This window comes from Balaenoptera borealis (genome assembly GCF_965194805.1).
Source record: "Balaenoptera borealis genome assembly, chromosome: 3".
Taxonomy (NCBI): domain Eukaryota; kingdom Metazoa; phylum Chordata; class Mammalia; order Artiodactyla; family Balaenopteridae; genus Balaenoptera; species Balaenoptera borealis.
Window position 1 is genome coordinate 26,284,213 of NC_138866.1, and position 22,109 is coordinate 26,306,321.

Sequence of the window (22,109 nt, forward strand, 5' to 3'; positions counted from 1 at the left end):
GCAGTAAGTACAGGGAAAGAAGAGTCGAGGGTTCTAGGAGATGATGCCTACACTAAGTGTATCAGTCAGAATCCCTTTAGGAAACATGTACATTTGAATGGGGTATTTGAGACTTTAGTGAAGTGATTATTTACATAGGTATAGACAGTACTAAGAGAAGCCAAAGGGATGTTGAAGCATTCGGAGCCAGCAGAGCAGGGAGTCTTTACCATTCCTAGACCTGAAGAAGCAAGGGGAAAGAATGGTTACCAGAGCACAGAAAGAGAACTGTGGTTATAGCAGAAGGGCCCAAAGAGGAGAGGTAGCCTTCAGCAGAAGAACACAACCCCTACCAACCAGCAGTCCAACAGAAAGGGAGTCAGGGACAGCTCTAATCCAACACTGCATTACTGTTTCCAACTCTTCACTACCTCACTATAATAGAATGATATATCCACACCCTTTTCCTTTGCCCTGGGATTCCACAGAGCCTTCCCCTTGAGGCAGAGCACACTTCCTCATTCCATGGACACAGACATGGGGCTTAGTCATCTGATTTGCTTTAGGTAGTAAAACACTAGCAGATGTGATTCAAGCAAAAGTTTTAAATGTTCATGCATGGTCTGGTTTGGTCACTTGGCATTTATGTACTCTGCCATAAGAAGTCCACGCCACACAGAGCCATTGCTCCTTTAGCCTAGGTCCCAGAATAAGAAAACAATGAGTAGATACAAACCTAACTTGAAGCCTGGAGACAGGCTGAGCCCAGGCAAGATCAGCTGACCCACAGCCAACCCCCAGCCCCATAGCAAGAAATAAATGTAGTAAACCACTGAAATCTGGGGGCTGTTAAACAGTATTAGCATAACAAAAACTTGACTAATACACCCAATCTCTTTCACCTCCCTCCCTCCATACTTCTGCTGTTGCCTCCTACTGGCCAAACCCAACAAGAAATTGAGAGCAAAACTCACAGATGTAGTCCACAAATATGCCCCAGAGGAGCAAAATGAGAACTGTCTTGGAGGATGACCAGCCATTCAAGGAAAGGTGAAGATGAGATTTCAGGCAGAGAGACCAACATAACCAAAGACATAGAATCAGGAAGTAACATAGCTTTGTGCTGAGAACTCTAAGTATCTAAATATCACCAAAATGTGTGAAGTTGAGGCAGAGACAAAGAGGAAAGCTGGGGCTATAAAACATTCTACAACCTTCCATAATATACCAAGGATTCCTTATCAGTGGAAGGCTTTCCAAAGGCCCAAAACTTAATTGGTTGTAATAGATCCACACTTTCTTACCCCTCTGTATACACATCATAACCTTTAAGAGATGCATTAGGATACTGTAGTAAAAGCAAAGAAAAAGTAATTCTGAAAGTATGCTCCAGTTCGTTCATGGAAAGACAACCAGACTTTCCTGGTATGAGATAAGAGAATCAAGACCCTAGCTAGAGCTCACCGGGGAGTATATACACACAGCTTCTAATGACACCTAGCTCCCTCAGAATCAGAAAGGAACAGAAATGTACTCACAACAGCCTCCATTATAGTAGGAAGCTCACGAACTCCATCTATGCCCACAACTCTGAGGCATGGGTGAGACACCTCCCCCACGGTCTCTCTCCAAAACTAGGACTTGGAACCTAAGTCTCACTGTCCCAGGATCCCTTCAGTCACTAAGGAGCCTATCTGGATCAACCTAGACATGTAGCCGTGTCTCTGTCCTTCAATCACTTAACCCTTGGAGAAAAATCACTGGATTTCAGAAGATCTACAAACCCCTTATTTAGATTAAGAAAACTACAGTCCAAAGGAGCTATAAGAAATTCTTATCAGTACACACTTACTGTGTCACTAAGCAAGTGTACAGGACAGGATCAAATTACTGTTTAAATAGTAAAAATAAAAAACTGATAATTAACATACACCAGCCTTATTCACAGTGCTCTCTACTAAACTTCAGAAAGAATTTCTATAATATATTCACCTAGAACACTATGGCCACTTATAAATAAGGTTAAAAAAATAAATCCTCCATATGTGAAAATAAGAATGTCTTAACATCCAGTAATACAGAAGGTTATTTTTTGGTTTTAATAAAAAGCAACTTCTCAAAGTTCCATCTTTGACACTATAACCCCCCTGGATGAATGATTCTCAAAGTCTGAACTACCTGCACAAAAATCACCACAGGTGCTTGCGGAAAATGCAGATTCCAGGGGCCAACTCTAGACAATCTGATTTCCAGGAGCTCAGGAACTTGCCGTTTTAACAGTTCCCCCACATGGCTTTTATGCCCTGAAGTTTGAAAACCACTTTCATAGACAACCATCATATTCTCTGTGAGGCACTCCTAGAACCACTAGACTCTTCCCAGAAACACTGAACCAATGTCCCAAAGCTGGAATCAAGATTACCTTGCCGTCCTTCATCGTTGGTAAAGAGCCCTGTGTCACTGCTGCTACACACACTGCTGGTTTCACTGAAAAAAGAGTAAAACACAAGAGAATGCATCAGCTCCAGTCAAAAACAAAGCACTGTCCATTCGTCTTCTGGTTTTCAAATCGAAAGATTCCAAGTTTCCCTAATTTCACTCTAGCTCATTAGCCAATCAGAAATGTAAATTTCATAGTTAAGTCACAGGGGTAAGTTTATTTTCCCCAAAAACGAAAGAAATGTAAGAAGAGGAGAACTGTAAAACTTTTACTTACATTTTAAAGTACTTTTAAAAGATCTTGAGTCACTTTATTAGTTTAGCATTAGAAAGTTATTTATTAAGGCTCACAGAAGTAATCTCAACCTGCTTTGGTATATCAAACAACACAAATTTACCAACCAATTTTATTTTTAAATATTGTCTACTATCGGTTTGAAATGAAGCCATGCAACTTTAAGACATCCAGCATGTTTCAAGTTTTCCCATTTATAAAGCAGCAAACAAAAATCCACGAACAGAAAAAAAAAAGAAAATCAGTATGACAAAAGCTGTATTTTCTAAAATTAATGTCTCTCTTCATAGCAAGTGGATACAGCAAAATTCATTTTCAAAAAAGGAGGTTAAAAATAAAAATATAAAAACAAACTCCATTTGAAGTCATTGAAATAAAACTTTTAGGGACTTCCCTGGTGGTCCAGTAGTTAAGACTCTGGCTCCCAATGCAGGGGGCCCGGGTTCGATCCCTGGTCAGGGAACTAGATCCCACATGCCGCAACTAAAGATCGCGCACTCGGCAACAAAGATCCCACGTGCCACAACTAAGACGCAGCACAGCCAAATAAATAAATAAATATTAAAAAAAAATTGTAGAGTAAACCATCATATACCTCCCACGTAAATTCCGCAATTAGCATAGTGCTCTATTTCCTTTATCACACGTCTCTCCATCTATCCATCAACCCATCTTGTTTATATGCATGGAAAAAAATAAACGGAAATAAAACTTTTGCCCCATAGAATTCTGTCCAAGTCAGCTTCATTTTGAGCTACTTCCAACAATTGATTCTGCCTCTTCTGATGCTGCATTTCTCCCACCTAATCATCAAATTTGATTTATCTGGTTCAAGAAAAATTTCTCTATTCTTCACAATATCAGCGATTTCCTTGATTGGGATGTTTCCTTCTAAGCTAGTCAATTTTGTTCACGTGCTCTAGAAGACGGAAGAAGCATTCTCACCATGCTGCATAAAGAATAGTCTTGGCAAAATCCCAGTCTACATTTCTGGATCAAATATCTGAAAATATTTTGTATTTTGCAACATTTCCAAATATCTTGCCAATACTAAATCCTAAAAATGCTGGTTAAATTAAGTAGCAATGTTTCCTCACTTAAGCTTGTCTCTGGGTAACAGATCCAAGAAATTTGTTTCAGCAAGAGCCAATAAAACATACCTGATTTCTTTAAAGGTTCTTTCATTTTATTTTCCTCTATACTTATAAGTGGGAACATTCTCAGATGTCATTATAAGAAATGTCTCACAAAACTATACCGCTGGATTCTGATGGATTTAGAGTCTTCAAAGAGCTCTGCAGTTAAATCCGGAAGACATCCTCACTGGGTACTGTATTCTTCCTACTTCTGAGTCCAAGGAACTGTGCCTGCTGAACTTTATGGTGTTGTTTTTATGTTTTTAGCAAATTCCTAAGAATATTAGTGGTCTAACTCTAACTCCACTGAGTCTTAATACACATTCTCTTATATCAATTTCTCTCATCTTGCCTCGAAGGTAAAGCATATTTTATATTTTTTAGTTCCTCTTGATATTAAGGAGGGCTTAAAAAGCACATCAGGCCATAAGACAGACATTCTACTCCACCACTGTGTTACATGCTTTCTTGGTTAGCATATCAGTAACTGAGATGTAGGGGTCAGCAAACAGCCGCCTGTCAACCATTTTTATATAGCCTGTGAGCTAAGAATAGCTTTTATAGTTTTAAATCACGAGGGGGGGTGGGGGGGTGATCAAAAGAAGAATACTTTGTGACATATGGACATGACACGAAATTCAAATTTCAGTGACCATAAATAAAGATTTACTGGAATACAGCCAGGCTTATTCATTGACCTATCGATTCTGGCTTCTTTCACACTACAACTGCAGAGTTGAGGAGTTGCAACAGAGAACGAATCACCCACAAAGCCCCAAAATATTTACTATCTGGCTTTTTACAGAGGAAATTTGCTGATCTCTGCTCTAAGTGTATTACAAGGTCTACTCTGCAATATCTATTGAATATTTATTTGAATATTTCCTCTATTTGAATATTTCCAAGTAAGAAATTAAAACCATTGTTTTATTACGAAGTCTATGAATTCTTCTCCTCATTCATTTCCAGCCACCTGTAAGCACTACAAGATACAGTGCTTCTCTGATCCTTTTTTGCATGGATTCCATTCTCTCCTCATATTCTAAATAAAGGGGGTAAGCGCAAAGAAATCTGCTGGATCAAGAAAGGTGTTGGTAACCTAAAACCTTCCTGTCCCTGTACATTTTCTATTTCTGTCAACAGTATTTAAAGAGACTCACTGTTCTTTAAAGAGATTGGACTAAACTTGTAAGTTTTCTATAAACAGTTAATTAGAGTAATGGCAATGATGTCACAGAAATATCACCAGGATTTTAAGACTGTGTTCAAGGCAGATACATATTTTCTTCACTGAGAAAATAATTTATGCCTTAAAGAACACTTATTACATAAAAGTATCATCATTCCATCAATATCTGGAAATGAGTATTTCATCTGATAACATCTTATTCCCTCAGAAGAACTTGCATTGTGGAAATCTAATTTTATGTAAGAAACTGTTAGCATAATTTTCTGAGGAAGAAAATGGGAACTTCATGGCATATTTGCACATAAACACCATGATACAGCATGCAAAAATGTAGTGCTAGCTATGAAGTAGAAGTAAATATTTCCCCTTACAATTTACAGGCCAAAGCTATCCAGCCCTGTGGCTTTCATTCACTTCTGACTCAGAGATTATGATTTTTTTTAAAAAAATTAGATTCATAGGATTTTAATAGTGATTTAGTCAACTATAAAATGTTAATATAGCTAATTAAACATAATGTTTAATATTCTGTTAAAAATAAGCTCCTATCTTTCAATAAAAACAATTTTCTTTTAGTACCCTTGTAAGATCACAAGGTCAAAAAGTTAAAAGATGTCAGGCTACTACACATTTTTCCTATTCCAAAACCTTCAAATTTGTTTATAACTTTTTTGCTATGAGCAGTTTTATTAGGCAAGGAAAAAAGCTCTGTTCCTCATTTTTATAAGGAAAAAGAAATGTGATCCTATCCTTAGTGTCCATTCCACTATGGTCCTCTGAAACTTAGTCAGGAAGACGGAAACTCAGCCTTTATTAATCTTCAGAAAAAGTAACAAGACAAAGCCCACAAAGATAGTAGGTAATGAAATCCTGTCTTTTCCTAAAATGACAGCAACTCCTAGAGACATCAATGCCTCCTGTCTTTGCCTTGGGAGCTGTTCTATACTCCCTGTTCTCACATGATTCTAATCTATAAATAGTTTGCATATAAAAGTCTTCATAGAATATTTCTAAAATATTTTTGAGTAGCAATGTATTAACCCTACAAATAATTTATATGTCATTCAAAAATACTCAATTCTTAATTGGGGCAATAAAAAGTCTCTAACAGGAAAAGGAGGAGGAAGGATTTCCCCCACTATTTCCCCTATATTTTCACTCATTCACTTAGTAAGCATTTATTAAGTTTATACCAGACCCTGCTATAACCAGCACTAAAACTAACAAAGAAGCATGTCAACCACAATTTAAATGCATGCATTTTATAAAAAACTTAGACTATGGGAGAAGAGTGTGAAAACATAGAAAGAATGCTTTCCAATGAAGAAAATTCTCCAAATAAGGGGTGGGGCAAGCCTAGAATTTAACCTTATAATACTGAGAAAGTCACCCCATTTTAGAAGCCAGAAAACGTCTCAAAAATATTCATATGTGAGTAAAAATAGTAATAATACATCGTACTTCTCTATAATGGTTTTCACTAAAAAAATGTTTCCACAATTCAGAAGCATAGCCACCATTTAAAAAAAGACAAACAAAATTAAAGCCTAGATTTTGGACTACCAATTAATTGTATTATCTAATTATTATAATATTGTTAGAAGCAACTGAACCACATCCAACTGAAATAACATAAATGTAAAGAAAGTCAACCTAACCAGCAGTTCCAGCAGCTCTCCTCTCCCAATATTTTGTTACTATGAAGACTTTCAAGCACACAAAAAAGTTGAAAGTTACCACTCACACTCCATCACCCAGATACTGCAATTAACATTTTGCTTTTTTCTTGTTTTGTCACACATGCATCCATCTAACCTCACCTGAGCATCTTTGTAATTCAGGGCACTCTGGGTAGACCAGATGACTGGGTATCGATTTTCAGAGAGGTAGATTATCTTAGGAATCAAGCCTAATAAAACATAATTGATACCTCTTGTCCATTTAAATAATTAATTCCAGGGCAAAGAGTTAGCTAAACATTGTAAACTTTGATATAAATTTTTAAATGTTTTCGTCTGAACTGCTCTTCTTTACAAGTTCTGAAAACGAATTGCCTGCCCTTTTCAGAGCAATTAAAGGGTACTGTTTTCAAATTAGCAAAAACTCTCCATTTTTAAATCACAGTATTTTTATTCTATAGAAGAGATCAATGTTTTGGTCTTACTGAGTTCTCTAATTTGAAACTCATGCTTGTTGGTAAAAGCAGAGTCAATGAGGTAAAAACCCAATCTCAGTACCAAAAACATCTAGAGCAGTGGTTCTCAACTGGAGGCAATTTTGTCCCCCTTCTCCTACCTTCCTGCCCCACCCCAGCCCTAGGGGTCATTTGGCAATATCTGGAAAAATTTTTGTTTGTCAGGACTTGGAGAGGGGAAGAGGAAACTGGTATTCTATTGGCATCTTGCGAGTCGAGGACAGGGTTGCTGCTAAACATCCTACAATGCGCAGAATAGCCCTCACAACAGAGAATTATCTGGCCCAAAAGGTGAGAACCCTCATCTAGAGTGATGAACAAAGTGGAGGGATGAAGGGGGTGGGACATCATGGTTAAGGGAAACCACTTCAGAGGAGGAGAGGAGCCTGTGTACTTCTGCTGGATAGGGCCAGCCTTCAAGAGCTCATCAGCTAAAAATGCATCCTATGTGCTGAACATCAAGAAAACGAATTACAAACTCACTTCAGAAAGAAGCTCTCTCCCTTAATGCCATATCTTAAATTTAAAAAATAAACATTCATCTTCAGTATACTTACTTAAAATACAACAAAATACATTCTCAGGGATCTATACCTTGCTTGCCTTTATAGTTCCTGAATGCCCTTCCTTTGAAATCACAGTAAAAACATTCTCTCAGTATGTTCTGAGGAAATAATTAGTTTGAGAATACTATTCCTGAATTTAGCTTCACACTAAGTTAGGAAAAATTTTCAGAAGACCAGTGGCCACCTGTGGTAACCAGACTCCCAGATGACTCCCAGTGATGCCAGCCTCCTGGTATTTCACACCCTGGTTGGGCTGTGTAACCAGTAGCACAGGCAGATGTAACTAACAGTATGTCACTTCTGAGACTAGGTTATAAAAGACTCGGGTTCTATCTTGGGTACTTGAGTGAGGGCTGGCTCTCTCCCTCTCTCTCTCAGACAATTTTCTCTAGGGGAAGCTAACTACCATATCTTAAGAATGCTAACAGCCCTGTAGAGGGGCCCACGTGGAAAGGAACTGAGACTCTCTCGAGCCTGCAGCCAATAAGAAAATACGATCTGCCAACAGCCCTGTGAGTGAGCTTGGAAGTGGACTCCTCAGCCCCACCCAAGCCTTGAGACAACTGCAGCCCCAACCAACAGTTTGATTGCAAAAGTATGAGAGACTCTGAACCAGAATCACATAGATAAACCGTTCCCAGATTCCTGACTTCAGACTGTAAGGCTATAAATGTTTTATAAAGCTACTAAGTTTTAGGGCAACTTTTTCTGCAGCAACAGATAATATAGCATCTTTATGAATTCTTTTTTGAAAATAATTCCCTCCTTTCTAGCCCTAACGAGAAGTTTCTAACTTCTATAAGTTAAATCTCTGAATTCCCACAGCTGAGAGGGGGAAAACACAGCTTGTCCTCTGACCCGAGAGCTTGCTAATTCCTTCATATTCCTAACCACAGAAGACTGTAAACTTAGAACTGAATCAAAGTAGTTTATACTTGTCACAATTACAGTAAGGAGGTACAGAATTAGTTTATCATCTATATTCAAAAGTTGGTACCAGTAACTTTACCACCTGGGTTTCTCACCCCTTTAAGATTATTAAATAAGAGGTGTCTTTTACATCTAATTTTAAAAGAAACAAGCAGGATAGAGTTAATGTCTTACTTCATCATGCTAAAAACTAAGCGGTTTTCATTTTAATTTTTTTATTAAATAATAATACACTTAACAAAAATTTTTAATTGTCCTAGAATTTACAAAAAATGGAAAGGTCACTCCTAGACCTATCACCCAAAACATTTCCACTCAATTCTTTTTCCTTCTTTTTTCTGGATTGAGGTGCTACACTTGTAACTATATGTAATCAGATTTCTGATTCTGAAAGTAAACAGGACTGAGGGACAGGTTTTTCAGAGAAATATCTCACACCAACCGCAAAATTACTCTCATAGTAAGTTATGAGAATGTATAACGAAGGAGTTTGTTTTTCAGTTTCATTCAGATGGCACCGCAAAAGAAGGCAGCAACCTCTCTAGTTTCACAGGTTCATTAGCGTGGCCACTGCAATCAGGTATACTTTGCAGAGATAATGATTTTTGTCAGGACTCTGCTACTGAGCCGTGGGCTGTGCCTTAGAGAAGTCCACCCATCCTTTTAAGACTTACCTTTTCTTAGAACTAACAGTTTCATCCTCAGTTAGATGAAATATCTTTTCAGAGTAAATTTTTAAAGAGCATATATTTTGAGACTTGAATATCTGAAAATGTCTTTCTAGTGCCTTTCCATATGAAATCTATCTTAGCTATGTATAAAATTCACGGTGGGAAGGTGGGAGACTTTGGCCCTCAAAATTCTACAGGCAAGTCGATAGCCCCTCACATTTAGTACCGTAGGGATCAACGTCAACCTTATTTTCATCCCTTTAAAGATTTTTCTTTATAACTGCTCCCCTCCCACCACCAATGAAGAATGCAAAAATATTGCCAGGATATGTCTAGGTAGAGGTCTCTTTTCATTAGTTTTCCCTTTTAATCTGTATGCTTAATTTTTTCAACACAGGAACATGTTTTCCCCTCAGTTATATTTTTAAAATCACTCTTCTATCCCTATGCTTTGGTTTCTTCCTTGGGAGTATTTACGTACTTGCAGACTGGGCCTCTATCCCTGTCCTCCAGATCTATCACCTTCTCTCTCATTTTTATCTCCTCTCTGTGCATTTTGGGAGGGCTTCAAAAGTTTTCCACATCATCAACTCAATTTTCTGCAGAAAGAATTGTCCTTCATTTTAACATTACAATTACATTTCAAATTTCCCTACACTTTTTCCTCCCATACTACTGGGCTTTCAAATAGCTATCTTTCTGTCCTTATGACTTACTGCTCCTGTTTCAAAGTGATTATATCTCCTTGCATCCTAATGAAGATTTTCTAAAATGTTCTTCTGGTTTCCACTGGCAGTCATTTTCAAAGATGTGTTCTTCCACTGAACATTCAGGATGATGTTCCCTTTCCCTTATTCTGCATAACTTGTCCAAAAGCCTCTTGTTGAGAACCGGTTTATCTAGAATTTGGTATTTGCCAACAGAAAGGGTATGTAAATTACCCCTGGTTCCATCCTCTACTTCTTGGATACAGGTAACATGCTCTTGTCACATCTACAACTGGCCAAGAGGATGTGCAGAGGCCCTAGCCTAATCCCCAGTGTCACTGGTAGGCTTTTATCTCATGTAGCGATGTGGGACTGAGACAGGATCTTCTTCTGACCCTCACTGCCTGATTCTGGGCCCATTCCAGGAGTCTACAATAAATGAAGGTATATAAAACACTCCAGTTTCCAGAATGCACTACTACTAAGAGTGTTTTTTCCTTCTCTGTCCATGCCAACAGTAAACTACTCTTGGAGACTGTATTTCCCAGAACTCAATATGCTATGACTGCCTCCTGTCCCTCAGAACAAATACACACACAGATAACACTACGATTCCCTATCCAAGTATATTCTGGGAGTTACAGCCTCCAAAGAGAAACTGAAAGATACTGATTGCAAGTAAAGGGTGGAACAACACTCTGGCTCAAACTGTAGCTGCCCAACTTTCTGACTGAACCGGACCCTGCCTTTCTGAACCAAGGGCAGACTATAGAGAAAGAATGCAGGGCCTCACTACCGACCTTCAGGGCAGGTTCAGCACTGCTGTGGGCTTCCAACTGCACTCTCCAGCGCAGTTCTATCAGCCTTGGAGTTTGAGAAAATCTTGGCAGTAAGCCAGCAGTAAGTCCTGATCTCTGGTGATGTGAGTTTGCAATGTTTTATGTCTTCATAAATATTTTAGGGGCAGTTGAGGCTGCTTATCAGACGCTTTTTAAAATATGAAATTACAATGATGGGAAGGAGGTTGTGACTGAAAAGAATTACAGAATCTCAGTGTTGCAAGGGACCTGAGAGGTCATTCAGTTCAACCTCTCCAACTCTACAACAACTCAGTAAGTGGTCACCAAGCCCAGGCTTGAATCCCTCCAGTGACGTAGAACTCATCACCTGGTAAAACAACTCACTTCATTTTTATAGAGTCCTAATTTTCAGAATGTTGTATTTTATACTGAGGCAACACTTCACACTCTGTACTTTCTACCTATGAGTCCTAGTTCCTTCCTCTGGAGTCACAGAATAATCCTAACATTTCTTTCAAGAGACAGATCTTCAAATACAATAGTATCAAATCTATCTCTCAAGTTGTTTTTTTTTCAGTTGTTCCTAAGGATATAGTAGCAGAGCTTTGAATAAATCTATAGAAGCACTCTATGCTAGCGACTCAATACTCTCAAATGCAACGGTACAATCTTCAACAATGGTAAATATCCTCTTGGTCAGCATCCCTATTTACAGAATAGAAAACAGAACATCCTCAACCTACCACACAGAGTCTTTTCCACAGCTCCAGTAACCCCTGATTAATGACCTCCACTTGCAAAGGAGGCTACTTACCTTAACCATGAAATAATGAATGCTATTGATCCAACAAGCTACTGCTATAAAGTGTTATTGATCACCCAATCTTTGGTTAAAATGGTCCTCATTGAGCAATTTTACTGTCGCAAACACCTGGAGCAAAGCACCCTCATAATTAAAGAGTTTGGGGGAGTTAAAGTGAGAGGTGATGGACAGAGATCTCAGCTTTCTACCATTTATTCTTGCTTCTGAGCTATTGTTTGTGTCAGAAAGGATATTGATTTTCTATAAAAATAAGAAAACAAGAGGCACCAAGGGGCGCAGAAGGTCAGCTTGGGCTAGAGAAGGAGGGGGAAGGTTTAGCACTCTATCTCTGTCACTTGGCTTCCAACAGAAGGGAATATTTTCTTTCCTGTGAGATCGACTTCTAATACATCACCTTAGGAAGGCTCCTAACTGTAACTTCAGGCCATCACCAAACCAATTCACTTATGAAAGAAAAGAAGCTAAATTATATTCAAGGGGAACAAATGAATGATGTATTAGTGAAGAATAAAGCAAAATTAGGCTATAACTCACCTAATTAATAGCTGCTATATAGACAATTTGAATAAAGATCAGTAGAAAGTAATCCTTTAAAAGAGTTGATCCATTTTAGAATGGAACACACATGCAAAGAAAAATATTAAAATAATAACTGAGCTTTTTGAAGGCTTTAAAAAACTATTACATCATAACCACTTTCAGTTCCTCAGAACGTCTGAGGGATTGATTGGTATAGAATGGAAGGAAGAACAGAAACAGAAAAGCAAAAAGAATTATCAGTTAAGCTTAAAATTACTCTATGTTTAGTTAGCAGAATAAATTTAAGGAAAGTAGAAATAAAGCTCTCTGAGATACAGATTTTCAAACCTAAAACACCTAACATATGCTTTTTAAAAGAACTCTATCTATTGACTGGGCTAAAGTAAAGCTTAATGATCAACTTCATCTTAATAATTTCACAAGTTGGATCATATACTCTGACAACCCTCAATACCTCTGATATAAAGTTCTACACTTTGATCTGTATGCAAACAAACTGGCACATCCAAGCAGATTTTTGAAAGAGTAAATTGCTGCCTACCTCAATTTATCCAAGCTCTAGATGTATATTATCACAACCTGACTATAATGTGCAACAGATGTATCTGGGGTAAGAAGGACCTAGAAAGACTGAAGTGCCTCACTGCAAGGTTACAGGCTCTGCATTTGGAACCACACTTGGGCTGTAATCTTAGAGAAGACAGAGTTAACAGTCGCTCACACACACAATTAAGTCATAGTTTAGCAAGAAATTCTGGGGAAGAAATACATACATCCAAAAATATCATCCCAAAACATTCTTAACAGTACGATGATTACTATTCAGTATGTAAGCTTGACATTGAAACAAACTTGAACACCTCAACTGAGGGTTTCAACATTGTGAAGGATACAAGTTAACTAGGCATTTCTTGTTTGATTAAAAATAGCATGATAAGGGAAAAAGCTTTATAATCCAAAATTATACATATAAATTGGGTAAATAGGCCTTAGAATATACATTAGAGGAAAATCAGGAAAGCCAAATTATAAGCCTACCTAGTTGCACAGCCTGACAAATATAAAGTTAGTTAAGAAAAATTTTTAAAACTGGATTAAAACCACCCATGAAAGGTACAGGCATACAGACCTGAACAGCTTTTCCTGTTACTGACAAAACCTCACCTCCAAGTTCCTAAGATTTATGCCTTTGTTTTTCACACAAACGTCAGAAGAAGCCAAGTCCTAAGAAAGGTCATCTGTTCTACAGTTGTAAAAGTTCAGATGAGACAGAAAACGTGCCATGGCAAAGGCAAGCTCAAAGCATAGCAAAACATGGTGGTTAACTATGAGCTTTGGAATCAGGTTTGATTCCCAGTTTTGCTACTAGGTGACCCTGGGCAAATTATCTCCACACTCATAACCTCTATTTCCTCGTCTATAAAATACAAATAGTGGTACCTACCAGACAGGGGAGTTATGAACATTAAAGAAGAATATATGTTCTGCACAATAGTACAGTGCCTGGCACACAGTTAGCGCTTAATAAATGCTAACTAATATTAACAATAATAGAATACACTGGTCCTCGATTGGGACTACTCAACCCACTTAGGGAGCACCCATGGAGGCATTTGTTTTGATACTGTGAAGGGTGATGGGAACAACGTAGGGGTGGCAACTACCCTACAAGGCATGGGACATCCCTCACCACAAAGAACTGCCCCATCCAAAACACCAACAGCATCCACACTGAGAAACAGATATCACACATTAATATTAATAATAATATTAAAGTATCAAGCTGGGGAGTATCAGTGTCCCTAGGACTATCTATTTGAGATGTAAAAAATTAAAAGTCACCAAAAACTATACTGACGTTTTAAACATGCACCCATTAGAGACAGATTTTTCTGGCTCGATGACATTTGGTGTAAGACTGATGGGATTTAGCCCTGTTATTTTCAAAGCCTACCATGTGTTCAGACAACTTGAATGTTAAACTCAATACAGTCAAACTGTAAGTAGCAGAGAAGAGAATTATAGTCCAGAAATATCTAAAGCCATGACTCTTAATGGGTAAAGGCAGCTTACCAAGAACATTTACAAACTCCATATGCCTGGCACCCATGTTTTCTCCCTCTCACACATACATATACACACCAGCCTCTACTGAGGCCCTGGTTCTAAAGAACAGTATCTGTGTATGAACTACGTGGCACAAAGAGCAGCAAAATGTTTTTTAAAATAAGAGGGACACGTTTTAAATGATTTTTAGAAACAAATGTGTTTCTATAAAATATAGTCTTCTTGATGTAGGGAAACAGGATCATGAGGGTACTTTAAGAAGCTAAACACAACCTGACTGGTTAAAGCAGAGCTACAAAGTCAGTATTACAGAGGCTGGTTTGAAAGAAAGTTGAACTCATCAAGACTGTGGATTTGTGCTTTAGGTAAAGTTAACCAGGAAAATCTATGACTTAGTAAGGGAGATCTCACCATTCTGACATATTCTCATCAGAGCCCTGTTTTTGTTCATCTGCTTCACACTCCATCCTTTCTTTCCTTCCCGTTTTGCTTAGGAAAGTCCTATTTTCTGCTGCTTCACACAACCCGTGACCTGATGAGGTCCAGGGAGTATTCTCCTTCCAGCGGGACAGACGCTGCTTCTTCGCAGACTTGAACCTGCAGCCTCTCTCATAGCTCCAATCTGACACCTTGAGCTTCTGCTGAAGGCTGGCAGCCACCTCTGATGTTACGCGCTTCACCTTCCGCCGGCGCCTGAGCGGTCGACAAGGCGCATTTTCAGTAAAGGAGTCCGATTCATGCCAAGAATGTTGCTTACTCTTAACAATGGCGTTAAGAGCTGGGTGCCGTTTGGCTACCATAGTGTCATCAGAGTCACTAAAATTGGTGACTGGGGCCATTTCTCGACAGTCCTTGATGGCCTCATCCAGACTTGACTCAGAGGCCTCACTGTAGCAGCAGGTATGCTCTGCCAGGTGAGTGAAGTCTGAACGGCGCTTCCGGCCTCTCCGTTTGCGAAGCTGCCGCCTCTGCTGCCGAGGGCTCAGCGCCATCTCCTCCCACAGCTCACCAAGCTTATTCTGCTCAGATGTCTGCTCCAAGGCTGAGGCTAAGTCATGTACCAGCTCATCCATGAGGCCACATCTGCCAAAAGGAGGTTCAAAAAAAAGAAAAAGGAAGAAGAAAGACTGAATAGGATCTGTTCTTTTCGAATAATTTTTAAAACAGATCATGGCACTGCAGAGTCCACCCTATCTACAGAAAATAAAGTCACCTTTCACCTGGCTACCCTTAGACTCTACTCCTACCATCCATACTCCCTTAAGCCATTAAAAATAGGTATCTGGCCCTTGTTAAATGCCTGAAGTCAGCATGTTCTTAAAGCACAAAAACTCAAAATACTCACCAGATGACAACTGGGTTATTAGTAAAATCAAGCAAACTCAGGGGAATAAATCAGTCATTCCCCTTTTCCCCCAATTAAACTTGCTAAACTAAATTACCTGATGATCAGATCTAAAAAGATTAGAGAATATCTCATCTGTCCAAACAGGAGGAGAAAAACACTCAACTTCAAAACCATGGATGAAAAGAGCGTTCTATGGTCTGGGGTCACTAATAAGAATGTTTGTGGCAGGAAGAGAAAGACAACTTAGTGGCACACTTTAAGGAAGGCTGCTTGCAGTTTTAGTGTTCCAAGAATCTGTAGTGACCCAGGTTTGTACTCTGCATGGAAAAAAAAGACCAAGTTTACACCCATTCTGGTCCCAACTACCACCCAGAAGCTACCAGGAAAAGAGCCTTAAAGAGTATGTCATATATTTGTGAATAATTAGCAACATTTAAGTCTTCTTGCCATCCTTCAGAAAATAAATTAAGTGATTATCCAAGTTTTGTGCTTTAGTGCCAGACAGTCACACAAAAACACGTTATAACTGAGGTTGAAATGACAAGGATAAGAGGGGTCTCTAAGATTTCTAGCTAACAGCTTCCCAAAGTTTCCTGTTTTTCAACTCATTCTTGTCAAACCATCATACATCACTTCATAGGCAAACCTTCCAGAGGCTGAGAGCAGGAGGAGCGATTTTCAAAATGCCTTTTTAAAGGGAAACATTTAATATACTTCGTACAACATCTAATTAAATACATTTTAAATTAGCACCTTTTCCCTAGCCCTTGTTAAGTCCAACGTATTTCAAGACCATAATTGGAGCTTAAAACTCTGTGGCGCCACTCTCAGACCATAGTTCCATTCATACAGTTTACATTTTGCAAAGGACTTTCTAAAATCTATTTTCATGCTATCCTTATGCCAACCAATTTAAAGGCAGGAGGAGCAACGGGGACACCTAGTCCCAAACTACCAACCAAACAAAACTTCTCAAAGTGTCAAAAGCCACATTCATTTAAGCAATAAGTAGTTTAAAACACCATGGCTGGGGTTTGGGAGACAACTGTCTCTAAAACCAAAATACGTAAGTGGGGACGCACTTACCTATTTCCCTAATAAAGAACTACTGCTTTAAAAACTCAAGCAGAACTGTACAAACTTTAACGTGAAACGAAGTTACCAAACAACTTGCAGTTGACTGTGCAGTCGAATGCCAGGCTCAAAGGCTGCAGTTCGAACAGGAGGTGACAGGAGAACCCTGGAACTCCCACCCTCCCTGGATGCACAGTCCGAGAGGGTCCCGGGGCCAGGCAAGCACTCGGGGAGACAAAGGCTGTCCGAGTCACGCAACGGCAGGATCGAGAAACTAGCAGAAGTAAAAAGAGAAGCGGGCAGGCGCACGGTCAGGCGGGGAGGGGGGGGCGACCGGGTTGGGGGAGGGGGCTGGGGGAGGCACGAGGCAACCTCTCAATTTGGGTGACCAGGGGCAGGGGGTCAGCCCTTCCAGGGCAGAAACTGCCAAAATGCAAGTCCTGGCGACTAAACTCCCTCCGTGCTCAAGGGTCGCAACATGGCCACATCCGTGAGAAAGAGCGTGTTTCGAAGGACTCCCCCACGCCCGGGCCGGCCCCCGAGGACTAGGGCGACCACGGCTCCGGACACCAAGCCCTCACGCTGTCGCCAGCTCAAAAGAGCCAAACAGTAGAGAAGAGAGAAGGTGACTGTCGCCCGGGAGATGGCCCGACCCTCATCCCCCGGATCGGGGAGATGGGCCCTGAAAAACAAGGCCCCGCCACCCTCTCCCCTCCCGCCAGCCTCTGGGGCCCCATGGCGCCCCTGGCCGCTCTGCCGCGGCCCGGAGCGCTGATCCCCGCTGGCGCGGGTCCCCTGGGCCCCGACCCCCTCACTCCCGGTCCCCCTCACCCGCTGCCGCAGCCACCTCCGACGGCCGCGGCTTCTGCGGCCGAGTCTCCCCACCGGGGCTTCCCTCTCTGACCTCATTTCCGGTCTGAGCCGGTGCGGTGGGGCGGTGGTGGAATGGGAGGGACAGGCTGCGCGCAGAGAGGGCCCGCCCCGGCCCAGCGCTTCCTGCCGCGGCCCCGCCCACTTCCGCCCCTGGGGGCGGGGCCGCGAGAACCCGGAAGAAAAGCAACGGGGCAAGGAGGGGCGGCATTTAGAGGCTGACTGGACCGGGGGTGCCTATGGGGCTGAGGTGTCCATCTTGGTGAAGGGCCTACCCATGCAGGCCTCGTCTGCCTCGGAGGCGTCAGGAAATTGGGCGCTAGGGAGGGGCGTCGGCCTTGCCCTTGATCGCTGACCTACTTTATACAGGGTGTGTGAAGTTAGGGAAATGGATCCTCATTCTTAACCATGCGAATTGTACAGCCTTTGCGGGGGTAGCACGAATGAGTTGCTCAGACTATTAAAGATACACATGCTTGAGTAACAAAACAAAGTAGTATTGGATTATAACTTGAAGTGTAAAAGTAATATCCATAGTCAAACTGGTATAAATCAATTACTGATACAAATAAATTTATAAATGGGAAAGAAGAGCTAAGTCTCTGGTGCAGAATTCCAAACAATTTTTATAGATACTCCACCCTGAGGCATAACTCCTGATTCTAAATGTGGACTGTGCAGTGACTTCCTTCCAAAGAGTACAATATGGAAAGTGGGGGGAAGTGAGTAACTTTTACAGTGGAGAAACAACTACAGTGGAGTAACCTTTCCAGTGGAGAAACTAGCACTACCTCAGCCGGGTGATCAAGGTTAACATCAACAGTGATAAATCATGTTGATAGTATGCGGACTAGATATGATATGATGAGAATGGCATTTTATCTCTATGGTACTTTCCTTCTAAAACTCATAACCCCAGTCTAATCAAAAGGAAAAAAGTGGACAACCCCCAAGTGAGGGACATTCTACAAAATGTCTGACCAGTATTCCTCAAAATTGTCAAGATTTTCAAAGACAAGGAAAGTCTGAGAAACTGTCACAGCCAAGAGGAACCTATGGAGACATGACAACTAAATGTAATATGGTATCCTGATGAGATACTGGAATAGAGAAAGGACGTTAGGTAAAAACGAAAGAAATCTAGATAAATTATGTACTTCAGTTAATGTTGATAATAATGTCTGTACACTGGTTCATTAATTGTGACAAATGTGCTCTACTAATGTGAGATGTTAATAACGGAAGAAACTGAATATGGGGTATGTGGGGACTATCTGTAGTACCTTCGGATTTTTCTGGAAACCTAAAGCTATTCTGAAATAAAAAGTTTATTTTTAAATATGCACATACCTTTTGACCCAGAAATTCTGCCTCTACGAATTTTATCTAAAGAAAAAATTGGAAATGGGCACAGAAATGTTAAATACAGGTAAATTCATCTTTGTAGCATTGTGGAGGAAGGAGTGAGAAGACTAGAAAAACGCCAGACATCGTACAACAGGGGTTAGTTATCTAAATTACGTCTATGGGATGGAATACCTTGCAGCCTTTCGAAATTGACTGTGGAAGAATATTTAATGACATGAAAAGTCATCAATTTCTTGTGTACATTTCTGCATGATGGTTGTACCTTAATAAAAAGGTTACTCTAAAAATGTAGCTTATGACTCTATTCATACATAAAGGAAACTAAATCTATACTTGCGCAGGAATATGACCTGAATGATACACTACCTATCATCCAAAATAGTTCCATTATAAGTGACTGTCTCTACTACCTGTTGCTTTTGTGGATTTTCAGAATTTTCTGTAGGTGAAACATTGTGTAAAGAATTAAGGGAGGAGGCAAAGAAGACTGAGGTTTTGAGCCAGAGTAACTAACAGAGTGGTTGGTGCCATTTGCACAGCGAGAGAAGACAAGGAGAGAAAAAGGTTCACTTTGGACATGCTGAATTTGCGACTCCCACAGGACAAAAAGATGGAAATGTTCAAGAGGTGTCCACAGCCATCAGCCCTCTTTTCTGCTTAAGTGAAGTTCTCTCCCACAAATCATATCCACTCCCATGGTGTTGGTTGCCTCCATCAGCACTGAAAGCTCCCAAATTTCTTGAAATCCAGCTTTTGTTTTCAGATTTATGCTATATATTTCCACTTATTTTCTCGACCAGCATCGCTAATTTAAGATGTCAAAAGAAATCTTAGTTTCTTCCATAGTCCCTATCATATTTGCCCCTCCTCCACTATTCCCAGTTTGGGAAATGTCAGCACCATCATGCAGGTACCCAGGTGAATTAGCCATTAGTCCCTGCTTTTCCTTAATACCTCTTCATCTAATTAAATGCCAAGCTTTGAGGATTCTACATCAATAGTATTCTTGCATCCACCCTCCCTCCTTTGCTTTCTGTCTGCCACTGGCCACATCTGGGTAGGCAACCACTCTTCTGGATGGTACAGCAGCCTCCTTACTGTCTTGCCACTTCTAGTCTCTCCCCCAAAAGTCATTCTCTACACTGGCAGGGAGTGAGATTCCTGAAACACCATTTCACTTCATCGGTCTTCCACTACTTCCTATATCATGCTTGGCACACCAGACCACTTGCTCTTTCTTGAACACCCCTGGGACTTGAGGGGATTTAAAGGCTCAATGCCGGGAGGAGATATGGGGATATATGTACATGTATAGCTGATTCACTTTGTTACACAGCAGAAACTAACACACCATTGTAAAGCAATTATACTCCAATAAAGATGTTTAAAAAATTAATTACAAAAATAAAGGCTCGATGCCAATGTCACCTCCATGAAGACTTCCCCTTGCTTGTCTACTCTGTTGGGCTCTCTCAGCACTTGCTGGTATCTTTATTACATCATTTTCTTCATTCAACCTTGAATCTGAGCCAATTATGTGCAAGTCTGCCTCCCCAGCTAAACTACTCATCTAACAAATATCTACTGAGTACCTACAACATGCGTGGCCCTACACTAAGCTCTGGAGACATAGCTATGTGAACAAAAATGAAGCCTACACTCCATTGCCCCAGAGACCCCGTCCTAGCCATTGTATTCTCACCAATTCCTAGCATGGTGCTTTGCACATGCTAGGTGCTCAGAAACTATTGTCAGTTGAAAAACAAATATTTGTTTACTATGCTGGAACAGGAAATTAGAAGTGCTTGTCTCAATCTTAAGAGAAAATGTAAATGAAAGCTAGTGATGGTGGGATCTGTGGGCAGGGCCATTCGAGGAAAAAGGGTGCAAGAGAAGAAGCCTGTGGAGAACAAGGTGGCCAGCTCAAAGGACAGAGAGCATTGGAAGAGAACCAGTGTACAGAAGCCAGAGAAGGGTGACATTTAAGAAAAAGAGGGGCTTCCCTGGTGACACAGTGGTTAAGAACCCGCCTGCCAATGCAGGGGGCACGGGTTCGAGCCCTGGTTCGGGAAGATCCCACATGCCGCGGAGCAACTAAGCCTGTGCGCCACAACCACTGAGCCTGCGCTCTAGAGCCCGCGAGCCACAACTACTGAGACCCTCGTGCTTAGAGCCCATGCTCTGCAACAAGAGAAGCCACTGCAATGAGAAGCCTGCGCACTGCAATGAAGAGTAGCCCCCGCTCGCTGCAACTAGAGAAAGCCCGCATGCAGCAACAAAGAGACCCAATGCAGCCAAAAATAAAATTAATTAATTAAAAAAAAAAAGAAAAGAAAAAGAGGGCCAAAAGGAAAATTGGGGAGGAACAGTTCTCAGTAAAGGCCATCACACTTGCTGATTGAAGCAGGCACTGATGATAGTGGATGATAGGATTTGTGAGCAGACTTGGAGCAGGTGAAATGGAGGCGGGAGAGAAGCCAAGGGTGAAGCTTCATATGTGCCTAGCTGTGTCCAGCGCTGACGGCTTCACTTCCTCATCTGTAACACGAGACAACAACAGAACGTACTCATCTCCTGGGTGGAGGTTAAATGAAATAATGAATGCAAAGCATTTCATATAGAGCCCGACAAAAATGAAGCACTCCAAAAATATTAATAATTACCAAGACGAGGAAGACAGTCTAGTCAACAAGTTCCCCTCAATTGACCATCAGGGTGGAACTGTAAGTTGAATGAGCAAATCACCAGCTGAAAAGGATCTGCACACAGTAAGCTTCTCCCTCCTTTGTCCTTCCCACCAAAAAAAAAGTACCTCTGCTGATTCATTAGATTCCCTGCAGTTATAATAAGCTGAAAGTCCTCATCATGGTCTGCACAGCCTGGGATCTGGTCCCTGCCCCATGCTCCTAGTACCAACCCACTAAGCTGTCCCTCCTTGCCTCCCCACTCCCACCCCAGGGCCTTGGCATATGCTGTCCTGCAACCAGGAATACCTGTCTATAGGGCTTTGTAGGTGAGGGTCAAGGAATCTCCTCATCTTTGAAGTCTTGGCTAAAATGTCACTTCCATAAAGAGGGCTTTTCTAATACCATCTGAAGAAATCCTACTCCCCT

The 22,109-nt window shown here is 40.8% G+C and overlaps 1 protein-coding gene and 1 long non-coding RNA gene across 20 annotated transcripts in view; one reads left to right on the forward strand and one right to left on the reverse strand.

Moving 5' to 3' along the window:
* The window catches only part of GPATCH2L (G-patch domain containing 2 like), a 67,335-nt gene extending 49,620 nt beyond the window's left edge, over window positions 1–17,715 (reverse strand). For 13 of the 19 annotated variants that reach the window (XR_014243321.1, XR_014243322.1, XR_014243323.1 and 10 more), the window contains exons 1-3: window positions 17,590–17,714; window positions 14,748–15,419; window positions 2,402–2,466 (exon numbers count right to left, since the gene is read on the reverse strand). Coding sequence is in view for 14 of the 19 variants with exons in the window: in XM_082387557.1 (XP_082243683.1) it covers window positions 2,402–2,466; window positions 14,748–15,409 (727 nt within the window). In the remaining 5 variants the exon portion in view is untranslated. Of the gene's footprint in view, window positions 1–134; window positions 221–2,401; window positions 2,467–14,747; window positions 15,420–16,770; window positions 17,033–17,589 lie in introns of all 19 variants that reach the window. The other 6 variants (XM_082387551.1, XM_082387547.1, XM_082387552.1 and 3 more) reach the window with 3 other exon arrangements.
* The window catches only part of LOC309626636, a 1,318,538-nt gene that overhangs the window by 622,421 nt on the left and 674,008 nt on the right, over window positions 1–22,109 (forward strand). The window lies entirely within an intron of this gene.